The sequence below is a fragment of the Glycine soja genome, chromosome 16 (genome assembly GCF_004193775.1).
Source record: "Glycine soja cultivar W05 chromosome 16, ASM419377v2, whole genome shotgun sequence".
In the NCBI taxonomy this organism is placed as follows: Eukaryota; Viridiplantae; Streptophyta; class Magnoliopsida; order Fabales; family Fabaceae; genus Glycine; species Glycine soja.
The window spans coordinates 5,872,409-5,886,208 of record NC_041017.1 but is presented as its reverse complement, the minus strand read 5'-3'; the positions used below and the strand labels follow the sequence as shown (position 1 = coordinate 5,886,208).

The 13,800-nt window shown below is 37.2% G+C and overlaps 1 protein-coding gene across 1 annotated transcript; it reads left to right on the top strand.

Moving 5' to 3' along the window:
* Positions 1-2,379: 2,379 nt before the first annotated feature.
* LOC114389678 (protein TPLATE-like) lies at positions 2,380-11,981 on the top strand. The gene is made up of 7 exons (XM_028350412.1): positions 2,380-3,635; positions 4,372-4,968; positions 6,393-6,754; positions 7,202-7,505; positions 8,148-8,270; positions 10,377-10,832; positions 11,146-11,981. Exons 1-7 carry the CDS (start codon positions 2,496-2,498, stop codon positions 11,656-11,658), a joined length of 3,495 nt encoding a protein of 1,164 aa, XP_028206213.1. The 5' UTR covers positions 2,380-2,495; the 3' UTR covers positions 11,659-11,981.
* The last annotated feature ends 1,819 nt before the right edge of the window (positions 11,982-13,800 follow it).

Genomic DNA, 13,800 nt, shown 5'->3' with positions numbered 1-13,800 from the left:
TCTTGTAACACCCAATGCGAATCACACCAAAATGAGAGGGATCCAAAGGTTGTACAAGTATGAAACTATACAATTGAGAAAGACTTAAAAGAATTAATTGGTATTACTTATGCCAACAAGATGCATTTATTTTTCGATAGCCTATCAATTAAGAACTTCATAGTTAAACGTATTTAGCTTAGAGTAGTTATAGGATAAGTGACATTTTGGGAAGTTTCCTAGAAAGCATGTGACTAAGGATAAAGCATACTAAAATGTCTCATGTTGGTTTGTGAGGACAATTAGTAATCATGAAAGTAGCTGAAACAAATTTTTCAGGTCTCGAAAAGGACTACCTATGAAGGGTTCTAACCAACAAGAAAATTGAGTGAAGTGTCACCGTATGAAGTATCATAGAGTGTGAACTACTGAGATGTCAATAATCAAGGGTGTTACAATTCCCATTCTTAAAGTGGATAATCCTATGAGCCTTAAAGGCTTCCATCCTGTTATTGTTTTTAATGTTTTAGTTAAGGTCATTTCCTAGGTGTTTTTTAGCCACATTCGACATTTTCTAGATTCTATTATTTGACCTTTGCAGAGTATTTTCATTCCTAACAGAAGCATTGTCGATAACTCCTTAATAGCTTAGTAGATTGTGCACTTCATACATAAGAAGAAAAAAAAGGCAAGCAATGTTATATTTTATTTAAAATTGATTTTTAGAAAGCATATGACAGAGTTGATTGGAACTTTCTTGGTTTGACCCTTATGGAATTTGGTTTCTTTCCTCGGATTGTTCACTTAATTATGAATTGTACAATAGGAACTAATCTCTCCTTGAAGTGGAACAATGAGCAACAAGAGAATTTTACACCTAAGAGAGGTTAGAGACGAAAGGATCCATTTTTCCCTTATTTGTTTCTTTTGTGCATAGAGAAATTAGCTATTGATTCAACAGAAAGTTGATGATAATTTGTGGCATCCTATTCAAGTCACCAAGCATGCCCCCAAAGGCCGATGATTGTCTCTTTTTTTAGCAAGACAACCTTTTCCCAAGTCAGACTTGTGGAACAAGTTTTACATGAGTTCTTCCATGCTTTAGGGTTGAAGGTTAGTACTTTCAAGTCTAGATTTATGTGCTCCTGCAATGTGCATGGCTAATTTGAATATCAACAACTTCTCGAAGTTTATTGGTTTTCTGCATTCTATAAATCCTAGGAAATACCTGTGATTTCCTTTGTTGACTAAAAGGGTTAAGAAGAGTGATTTTGCTTATATTCTTGATAGAATGCTTGGCTGGTTGGAAACAAAAGCTTCTTAGGAGAGCTGGTCATGTGACTTAGGTTAAGTCCATCCTTACATCTATTCCCATTTACTCTATGCAAAATCTTTGGTTGCCCGAAGAAGTGTGTGACCACGTGGATTCTATTGTGTGTGGGTTTATTTGGGGGAAACCACATCACATTGGGTTAATTGAAAAACCTTGACTCCCTAAAATTCAAGGAGGTCTCAGTGTTTGAAGCGCGATAGAGGCTAATGTGGCATTGTTGGGTAAGCATGTATGGTTGTTACTGCATGATAGAAATAAGCTTTGGGTTCAAGTGCTCACCCACAAGTATTTGGGAAGTCAAGCTTTATTTCATGAGGATTTGGTTCAAGTAAGCTCATATACATGGGGTTTCATCATCAAAGCTATGTTGTTGTTAAAAAATGGCTTTGCAGTAAGAGTGGGCAAAGGTGAAGTTTCTCTTTGGATTGATAAATGGTTGGATGGAGTTCATTTAAGGGAGTTGGTGGACTATATATTAACACTGAAGATTCCCAGTTATGTTTTAAGCATATCTATGTTAATGGAAATTGGCAGCAGAGTCTTTTGCTATCAATCTTTGGTTGCTTATGTTGTGTTAATCCATATTTAAGCATACCTAGTGTTGCAGTCCGCTGTTAAGTCCCTGCCATGTCCAGCTTCGCTTGTTCTTTTTTTGTGATGGAAGATGTAGATGAAAGCTTTTCCACTTCTCCAAATTGTGAAAGCATCTTGATTTTTCAAGTTCAAAATGTTTCATATAATAATAATAATAATAATAATAATAATAAATATTAAATTAATATCAATTAGTGAAGCATGTGCATCAACAATGCAGTGCAAAATCTAAATTTTAGTGTTGTCATGTTATTCATGATGTGTACTTGTCACATTACATGTCAGTGGCATTTGTGTATATAACTAAATTTGTTCCTACATACCTCTATATAAGAAATAAATGGTATGTTTTCTTTTCCCCTTAATTACAAAACAATATAATATGATCACTTACAATTGTATTAATTTCTAGGAATTTTCTCAAATACCCTCGGCAAGATATCATTTCTTATGAAAGGTGATATAATTATTAAGCCATTAGCTATAGCAGTGGCAACTGCACAATATCCTCACTAACCAAAACAAGAGATGATGATTCCATAAAACCCCCACTCTCATTTCCACTTTCAACTCTGAAGCCATCAGCACAATGGACATCCTCTTCGCCCAGATCCAAGCCGACCTCCGCTCCAACGACGCCCTCCGCCAGTCCGGCGCCCTCCTCCAGGCCCTCCAGCAGTCCGCCGCCGGTCGCGACATCGCCGTCATTGCCAAGACTGCCGTCGAGGAAATCGTCGCCGCCCCCGCCTCCGCCGTCTGCAAGAAGCTCGCCTTCGACCTCATCCGCTCCACCCGCCTCACCCCCGACCTCTGGGAGACCGTCTGCGGCGGCATCCGCACCGACCTCCACTTCCCCGACCCCGACGTCGCCGCCGCCGCCGTCTCCATCCTCGCCGCCATCCCCTCCTACCGCCTCGCCAAACTCATCTCCGACTGCAACAAGGAAATCTCCGACTGCTTCGACTCCCCCAGCGACTCCCTCCGCTTCTCCGCCACTGAAACCCTTGGCTGCGTCCTCGCCCGCGACGACCTCGTCACCCTCTGCGAAAACAACGTCAACCTCCTCGACCGCGTCTCCGCCTGGTGGGCCCGCGTGGGGTCCAACATGCTCGACCGCTCCGACGCCGTTTCCAAGGTCGCATTCGAATCCGTCGGCCGCCTCTTCCAGGAATTCAGCTCCAAACGCATGAGCAAGCTCGCCGGCGACAAACTCGTCGATTCCGAAAACTCCCTCGCGATCCGCTCCAACTGGGTCTCTTCCATGGTGGACTTCGTCTGGAGGAAGCGCCGCGCCCTCATGGCGCGCTCCTTGATCCTCCCCGTTGAGAATTTCCGCACCACCGTGTTCCCCGTCGTGTACTCCGTCAAGGCCGTGGCCTCCGGTGGCGTCGAGGTCATTCGAAAACTCTCCAAGGCGGCTTCTTCCTCTGCATCATCCAATGCCGCGGGTGCTGAGGTTGATTCCCACGCGGAGAAGCTTGTTGGGGTTTCGGATGTGGTCACTCACCTGGCGCCGTTCCTTGTTTCGTCGTTGGAGCCAGCGTTGATCTATGAGGTTGGGATCAATATGCTGTATCTGGCTGATGTGCCTGGTGGGAAGCCTGAATGGGCCTCGCAATCGATCATTGCGATTCTGACGTTGTGGGATCGGCTGGACTTTGCTTCTGCTAGGGAGAGCATTGTTAGGGCGGTTGTCACCAATTTGCATCTCCTTGATCTTCACATGCAGGTGAGGATACCCCCAGTGTTGTTTATTTATTCACATCCATGAATTCATGATTTAGGGTTAATTGTCATCCTCGGTAGTCTAATGCTTATCCTAGTGTTTTAAATGGTAGTTTGTTAGCCTATAGGTTATGAATATCTTTGAAATTTCACTAGTCTAACCCAAATGTGTTTCACTAGTAAGATGGAGCCTTCGAATTTCTAGACTTTTTAGCCTATGTATGAATTAGTATGGATACCATTAGAATTTCTAGACTTTAGCCTATGAACTATTAATAGCATCAAGGTTCATTGGTCTGGTTCTGTTTAAGTAAACTTATCTATAAACACTTTTAGAAGAAGAATAAAAAGTAAAATGAATGGAACTTCTTCTATAAGTTAAAATCAATTTCTACACCTCAGATTCTGAGAAGTTAGATCAGAGAGTTTCTATAAAAGTTTGATTGTTCTTGTGCTTATCCTAATGTTTTAAGCAGTATTTGATTTGCCTTAATTTATGAATAGCATTAAAATTTCACTAGTCTAACCCAAATATCTTTCACTAGTCAAGACAGAGCCTTTGAATTCCTACACTTTAGGGTCGATTGTTGTCGTGCAATCTTGCGGTTAAAATGTACTTGTTCTGTATCTTGTGTGATTCTAGATTGTATTAATGTAACATTGGATGTTTGGCTTGACAAAATTGCTTGTGCTTTATATAGCAGTGCTTATTATGTATAAATGGCAATGTCTACTTGTAGGTATCACTGTTCAAGAGGTTACTTTTAATGGTTAAAAACCTGAGAGCAGAATCAGATCGAATGTATGCTCTAGCATGTATATGTAGAACGGCTCTTTGTGTACATCTATTCGCCAAGGAAAGTGTACGAAGAGGGCAGAAACCTCTTCCCGGAACGGATATAGCTTCCCTTTTTGAGGATGCCAGAGTGAATGATGATCTTAATAGCATTACAAGTAAAAGTATATTTAGGGAGGAGCTAGTTGCATCGCTGGTGGAAAGTTGCTTTCAGCTGTCTCTTCCATTGCCTGAACAAAATAACACGGGCATGGAGAGTAGGGTCATTGGAGCTTTGGCATATGGAACTGGTTATGGTGCATTAAACTGGACTGAACCTGCTTTGGAAGTAGTGGAAGTTTGTCGGCCTTGTGTTAAATGGGATTGCGACGGCCGCACCTACGCGGTTGACTGCTACTTGAAGTTGCTTGTTAGGCTATGTTACATATATGATACTCGGGGTGGGGTAAAAAGAGTCAAAGATGGAGCTTCTCAGGACCAAATTTTGAATGAAACTAGATTGCAAAACTTGCAACGTGAACTTGTGAAGGACTTGCATGAGGTACTCAAACTTTTATATCTTAAATTCAATAAAATTTCTTATTCTGACAATTGCATGTATGTGGACTGTACCTTCCAAACTGTGATTTTTATTATTATTGAAATATTTTTTAAGCTTAAAATTCCAAGGAAAACCCTTCAACTTTACCTTGCATGTAATTTACTTCCTATGCTTTCCATTGTAGCTGTTGTTACTCTCAATTAAAACATCCATCTTAATTCTTTTAAAATCAATAATGAAATATGGTAGTTGATGGAGGTGAATTGTCACTGTCATGGGCCAGTTACTCACCTCCATGGTGTACTGAATTATCTCTTACCTTGTTTGAAGATACCTTGCAAGTCTTCTACGTTTTACATGAGCAGAAATTATCTATTATGCAACTATGTGTGATATAACAATAATGATTATATATATAGGGATTTGCAAACGTACACATTCTTGATTTTTAGTATGAGTGCATTAGCAAACTGCACCATCGATGTATTTTAAGAGAATATCTAGTTATAGCTTGCTAATACACTCATACTAAAAAAACAAAACAAAGGTGTGTACGTTAGGAAATCCCTATATATGTGTACGTTAACAAATGTACAAGGGGCAATTTACATATAAGAATAAGATCCCAATGATAATGTAACTTGCTTTAAGCAACTTTCAACTCTGCTGTACTATCTGCTTGCATCGACGTCACCACTGTAATGTCCTTGCCGATCACACAGTCGCTGTTCCTACAACCACTAATGGATGCATTGAAGCAGGAGCAGGATACCAATGCTCCAAGTCAGATCCACATTGCGTTGTGCCTCGGGGAGGCGGTCGAGGCAGCTCCAGACCCAGAGCGGAGGCACTCAGGGAGTTGGCTGCTGCGGCTTGTGGAGTTACTGAAGAACACATGCAAGGCTCCGGGAAATGTCTTGGCTACAGATGCGCATTGAGCTGCGACACCGGAAAATAAGTCTTCGGTGGAGTGAAAAAAAACTGAAAAACCATTAATAGTTGAGATAGGAGAGTGGGGACAGAAACAATTTGTTTTAATTTTAAAGTAAACTACACATTGAATTACTGTATTGTCCTTAAAATAAATAATGGTTTTTTGTCCTACATATTTTGGTGTAGGTTGCTAATGCACTCCAACTTTAAAAATGGAGTGTGTATATTAGCAAATCCCATATATATATATATATTAGGCGTTGAAATTTAAAGATGCGTATTGAAATTGTGAAATATTTATTTATGGGCTTCTTGCCCCTTGTACATTTGTTACTTTACACCCTTTTTTATTTTTTCATTTTTATAAATCAATTTCTATTTGATTTAGTTTCCTTAAACACTTGAACTTTGTTAGACTTGTATAAATATAATAAAAATGGATTTTTCTCACACGCTTGAATGTTGCGTGTTAATGTTTGTGAACTTAACAGGTTAATACACCAAGAATGTTGGCCCGCCTTATTTGGGCTATTGCAGAGCACATAGATATAGAAGGATTGGATCCACTCCTAGCAGACGACCCAGATGATCCTCTTAATGTCATTATATCAAATATTCACAAGGTTCTTTTCAATGTCGATTCAACTGCAGAAACAACAAATAGAGTTCAAGATGTACAGGCAGTTCTAATATCTGCTCAACGGCTGGGATCACGCCACCCTAGGGCTGGTCAGTTACTTACCAAAGAGCTTGAAGAGTTTAGGAACAATCCTTTGGCTGATTCTGTCAGCAAGCATCAATGTCGTTTGATATTGCAAAGAATCAAATATGCTACAAGTCATCAAGACAATAAGTGAGAATATTGTTCAAGTTTATATTCATAACTGCTGGCTGTGCATTGTTAATTTAGTTTTTCATGCTGTCATTGGTCCCTGTAGAGAAGGTTGTATAAAGATGGAGAGTGTCAATGAGGGGTATCAGGGAATTTTGGTAAATAGAAAGGCAACATTTATACAATCTTGAGAGGGCAGGATTTTTACATGATCCTGAGAGGCTTTTACATTCTAGGATTGTAATTCTTTCTCCTTCACATTAGACGATCCTGCTTTTGCAATTAAAGTCTACATTTTGAGATTCTTTTGCCCAGTCTCTATCACTTGCCAATTTCTTCCTTGTTTCAGAATACATTGGTGCCTAATGGCCATTTCCAATGTTAACAATGTTCATAATCATTATCAAATCATCAATTGAATTCATTACGTGATATGTGATTTTAATCTTATATTATTTTTATACTCAGGTGGGCAGGGGTAACAGAAGCTAGAGGGGATTACCCATTTAGCCACCACAAATTAACTGTTCAGTTTTATGAAGCATCTGCTGCTCAGGATAGAAAGTTGGAAGGATTGGTTCACAAGGCTATTCTAGAGTTATGGAGACCTGACCCCAGTGAACTAACCCTTTTACTCACAAAAGGAGTTGATTCTACTTTACTGAAGGTTCCTCCAAATGCAATTACTTTGACTGGAAGCAGTGATCCTTGCTATGTTGAAGGTTATCATTTGGCTGATGCAAGTGATGGGAGGATCACTCTGCATTTGAAGGTTAATGCCTCAATTTATTTATTTTCTTTCATACTAGGCCATTTAGATTTTGCTTGTGACATTTTCATGTACTATTGTTTCTATAATTACAACTTTGTAATTTTGCAAAAACTAATGTTCCAATGTGTAAGAGAAATGCCTTTTCTCTTTAATACTTGTGTGCTTTAGTTTTACTGTCAGCTGTTATCTGGTGTAAGGCAGTTACAACTGCTCAATGACAGTTGTAACTGTCACCACGGGCACTAACATTAGATGTAGTTTCTGCATTATAAATAGATTGCATACACAGAAGCTCATCACCATTTTGTACATTTTACTGATTCAATAAGCGAAAGATCTGTTCAGCTTTCTGTTCTCAATACAACGAATTAATGCTAATTATCGTATTTTGGCATGCTGTAGCTTCCTAATTTGTAGTTTCTTAAAAAAAAAATAACGATATCAACGATTAACACCTTAGATTTTTATCTATTGTCTATTACCGAAGAAATTAAAATGCATTGCCAGAATTGCTCAATAGTATCATATGAAGTTTAAAACACATGATAAAGTATATTATTTGTTTTTGGCACTTTTTTTATTTCAAACAACCATTGTTCCTATCTCAGTGTTTCTCATATATTATAAATGAAAATGTTTCAGGTCTTAAACTTAACTGAGCTTGAATTAAATCGGGTGGATGTACGCGTGGGATTATCAGGTGCATTATATTATATGGATGGCTCTTCTCAAGCTGTGCGGCAATTGCGTGGTCTTGTTTCACAGGTTGCTTCTCCTCTAAAGTGCATATTCCATTTCAATTTGAGATGGCTATTTGCATTGGCATCTTCCCAGCTATTTTACCATCCTTTTGTTTTACAAATTACATGTCCAAGACAGTTTAGACTTTAGATTTCTATGTCTGTACTTCTGAGTAGGATCATATCATGCATGGATTTTAGGCAGGTGTCAAGGAATGCTTGATCAGCTGGGCCTATTTGACACTTAAATGAATTAAACCCAGCCTACTTGATTTGGGCCAACCATATTGACCGGCCCAATTTTATTGGACCTATGGAAATATGGCCTGCTCCAAAATATTTTCCAGCCTAAATGTGCTGATCCAGTGGACTTTTGACACCTTCACAATACATTTAGAGTGTGTTTGCCCAGCTTAATTTCTCCTTATAAGTAAAAAGCTGGGCCAAAAAGTTCTTAATAAAAGCTGGGCCAAAAAGTTCTTAATAAAAGCTGGGCAAAACAGTTTTTAATAAAAGCTCTTGAAAAAAAAATGTAGCTTTTTTATAAAGAAAAATTGAAACTATATCTACAAAACCTCTCTTCGATCCCCAAATTCAGTGAAGATGAAACTGAAATTAAAACAAATAAAAAATAGATTCAACACTCAGCGGGTACAATGCAAAGTTGAGGGGGTCATGACAGTGCTACCATTGTTTTATTTTCGGTATACTCACTCCTCAAGAATGAATTCTTCTGTCCTGATTGTGGTGAGCTAGCAAATGTCACTCGAGTTCATAGTAAATCAATATTAATGAATATTTAGAACTTTTGTTTAAGTTCATAATATACCAAAAGTTTTAGAAATTTTTCTTGATCCGTGGGAATTGAAATTGTGTCAGGGGATTTACAATAACTCACGCACTTTACTCAACCAACTAAGCTAGACCCCCTTGACAAAAGTTTTAGATATTTAATTCTCTAGTTACCACTCTAACATGCACTTTTGTATTTCTTTTTTTAAAAAAAAATTGGTTCCCATTATTTTTTATAATTCTAAAAATTTAGAATGTAAGGATACACACAAAAACAATGTGCAGAGTCTGTATATCTCTTATGGGATCTGATACGAAAATGGAGCTTCATTGTTATTTCTTGTCTAATAGATGAAAAATATTCAAACAGCTTTTAACCTAAAATTAACTTTTAAGAAAAAAATAAAAAACATCCAAACAGCTATAGCCTAATTTTTAAAGCTCATTTTTTAACTTTAGCTTTAAAGTAACTTATAAGTTCAAAAAAAGCTGGACCAATCAGACTCAATTTGTTAGGTTCATCAGAATAATTGAATTAGTTGGAACTTGCAGCTGAATGTTATTAGATAAAAAGAAGGAAATTGAAATTAAGATTTATGAGGGGGTTTGTTTGGGTTGGGACATAGTGCTCATTGAGGACAAAAGGCATTACATTTGATTAAGTGAAACAAAGGCACAAAATAACTAGGAAAAGGGTTGCAATGATGTTAATGGAATTTTTTACAAAAGGATTATAGTAGTCTATTTTGTGAATTTAATCGTTGAGAGATCAGCACCTTCATTGCATCCTGAAAATGTTGCCAGCTTAACATAAAAATGTGTTAGGATATGGGAACCAGAGGGTGTTCTATCAAACATAAATGTAAAAAAGAACCAATATCTTTTGAAAATGACACTCATCCTAATAGTAGTATTTTTGTACTTTTCCTTTTTGGAGGACTTCTACCTTCCGTGTAGTGTTTTTTCACGCCTCTGTCTGATAATTGTAGTTTTTATAAAATAAATTTCATGCTGTCTCTGTTGAGCATAGTTTTGCAATGCTGACCATGATTGTTATTTAGATGTTACCACTTGCATATATCAATATTTATTATGTCTTTTGTATATCTTCCTCTATTGGCAACCTTTTAAGTACTATTACCTGATAATTTTAAGAATGGAACCTTGAACTTTTTATGATAATTGTGCTGGATTGTATTAAATTTTATGCTAATTATTTGCTTTTTACAGTTGTACATGACAAATGTTGCATTCTCTCTTCACACAGCAGTTCTTTATCATTCTTTTTTTTAAAATAGATTCTGGATCCATGTTCCTGATAATGGTGTTCCATTCTCAGGATCCAGTGTTGTGCAGTGTGACAGTTGGTGTTTCCCACTTTGAAAGATGTGCCCTTTGGGTTCAAGTATTGTATTACCCATTCTATGGTAGTAGTGCTGTCAGAGACTATGAAGGTGACTATGCCGAGGAGGATCCTCAAATCATGAGACAGAAGAGAAGCCTAAGGCCTGAATTAGGTGAACCTGTGATTTTGAGATGTCAGCCATATAAAATTCCATTGACTGAGCTTCTTTTGCCACACCAAATATCACCTGTTGAGTTTTTCCGACTGTGGCCCAGTTTGCCAGCTATTGTAGAATATACTGGCACATATACATATGAAGGAAGTGGCTTTAAGGCTACTGCAGCCCAGCAGTATGGTGCATCTCCTTTCTTAAGTGGACTGAAATCCTTGTCTTCCAAACCATTCCACAAAGTTTGTTCACATATTATCCGCACAGTGGCAGGGTTTGAGGTGTGTATTTATTATCATCTCTACCTCTCTGAATTCTAAAATAGTTAAAGGATATGTTATGTTTCATTCCTGGAATCACCTTGTTTTCTTAAATCTAGTGGTATTACTATTCAATCTCTCCCTTTTATGCTTTTACCTGACTGTTTCTACTTGGACAGAAGCAGTAAATTCATACCTAAAGAAAGAGAAACTTAGCCAATGTAAAATACGATAAAAAACTGAAAAGCGAGGACTACTGTAGGGATTTATGCATCTAGTTGCATAGAATGAATTTACTAACTCTTCCCTTTTTCTCCCCCCTTTACCGGACTAGATGTGTTATGCTGCCAAAACTTGGCATGGTGGCTTCTTGGGCATGATGATTTTTGGTGCTAGTGAAGTGAGTAGAAATGTGGACTTAGGTGATGAGACTACAACCATGCTGTGCAAGTTTGTGGTTCGTGCATCCGATTCATCTATTACCAAGGAGATCGGATCAGACCTTCAGGGTTGGTTGGATGACCTTACTGATGGTGGAGCGGAATATATGCCTGAAGATGAAGTGAAGGTAGCTGCAGCCGAGAGGCTTCGCATATCAATGGAAAGGATAGCCTTGTTGAAGGCAGCCCAACCACGACCCAAGACTCCAAAATCTGATGACGAAGATGAAGAGGAGGAATATGACAATAATAAAGAAAAGAAAGATGGTGAAGAAGACGAGAAACCAAAGGGGCCATCAACTCTATCGAAACTAACTGCTGAGGAAGCTGAACATCAAGCTCTTCAAGCAGCAGTACTACAGGAGTGGCATATGATCTGCAAGGATCGAACTACTGAAGTTAATTAACTATTTTCTTTTGGTCTTTTGGTTTTTCTTTTCCATGGCTTTCCGAGAAATGTACGAGTGTATTCTTTGTAAAAAAATTTTCTCATTTTACATATACGAATTAGGTAGAAGCCAAAATTTGCCCGAGAAACGTTTGAGTGTATTTTTTGTGTTGCCTTTCCCACATTTTCAGAAAATTGCTTTGTACATGTACCGTGCGGCTATTGATCTGCTATTTTATTTTTGAGCATTTGTTGGGAATGTTAGTCATTTTTTCTTTTAAGGTTTAAATGTACTTAAACCTGAAGTTTACTTTGTATTCAGATTCATTTCCTGTGCTCCAATTTCTTCTGTTTTCTCCTGGCCTAACCGTCTTACAGTTACTAATTAATATTTTGTGGAGATGTAAGGCTGATCTAGTGATGAAGGGGAAATGTTAGGGGGGGTTCAAATTCTCTTGCTAACATGAACTAAAAATAGTAAGAATTAACATTTGTCGATAAAAATACTAACAAATATTTTGTTTCCTAATATAAAAATCCAAAAAATGTGTAGCATTTACGTTTTACTGCATTCTTGGCCCACTTTAGCATACATGTGCCCCATGATATTGAAACTCCCTGTTTGATATTTGCACTTCTGCCTTTTTTGTTTTTCTTTACAAAAATACACTTAACGAAATATGGTTTCCATTATGTTTTATTTCGTGACAAAATATTTTCAACATGCTCAATGAAAATTATTTTCCGTTAAATCAACACAACAAATAAAAAATAAAACGAATTGCTGTCAGAGAAGAAGCAATGAAAGCGCAAAAACTAGCATAGAGAAGGAAATAGAAGATAAATAAAAAATAGCATTGTTTGTAGAAGAAAAGGAAAGATGTTTGAAGATGAGAAAGTGAGGTTGAGGGGGCGTCTAAAGAGTAGGGAAAGGGGATGTGAAGAGAGGATATAAATAATTTAACAAAAAATAAAAAAATGTGAAAGGTGAGAAGATGAAAAAGGAAGTGTCAATAACATGGGCCTGCATGCGTTTGAGGTATCTGGAGTCATTCATTTGACCATTTAACAAAAAAACCTGGAACAGAACAACATATAAAGGAAATCACAAAGATTGCTGGCAAATGAGTTTTTCTGTATGTAGTATTTTTATTATGTCTAGACCATAATTATCCAATACGAGAGATAATCCTACTCTAGCCTTGTAGAAATACAATGGACAGAAAAAAATTTCTAATTGCATGCTAAAGACTTAAACCAACCACTAGTTAAGCTTAAAAAAACCGCACGTTAGTAACATGTTGCGGTCTCTGAAGTAAAATATGTGTGTAGTAATATGTTTTACTGTATTCTTTGCCCATTTTAGTTTTTTTTATAATTTTTTTCAGCATATATTTGTAGTATAATCTATGTTAAGATAAGGGGGTCTAGCTCACTTAGGTGAATAGGAAGTGAGAGCATTGTATATCTTTTAATATTGTGTTAAATTCTTAAGGAGAAAAAAAAAAAAAAAACCAAGTGTTTTTTAGAACTTCAAAATATCAGTCATCCCAATGTACGCAATCCCACTATAATATTTTTCTAGTTAGCCTGTGTCTTCATTTGCGATTGACTGCTATGGGTGAAATTTATAAATACCACCATTTCATCCCTCTAAAAATCAGAAGCATACATCTTGCTCCTCTCAAAATCTCACCATTTCATCGATCCCTCCGGTTGATTGTTGCATATATTTCACCATCATCCTGAATCTGTAGTTCACAAATATGTGATTAGTAAAGAATAATAACACAATGCTAATCCTACAAAACTTCTTTAAATTACAGCATTGTGGGGGACTAAAATTGTAGCACATGCGTTTGTGCTTCCTTAGAAATATTTAGCTACACTGAATTGGCTATATCTTGAAGAGAAATGGTCAAGTATGTATGGAGGCGGAATCATTATTTTTTGGAAAACATGAATTTTGGGAATCATGATTTGCTTGAACATAAATATTCTCATTCCTAAAAACAAAAGAGTGATATGGTATTTTTAGCACAAACTTTAATTATTTATCAGATTAACTAATTTAATAATATTAACGTAATAGTAAAACTCGTTTTTTAACTTAAAAAAATTAGATTCTCATCTATCTTATATGAATATTTTCATGGAAAAT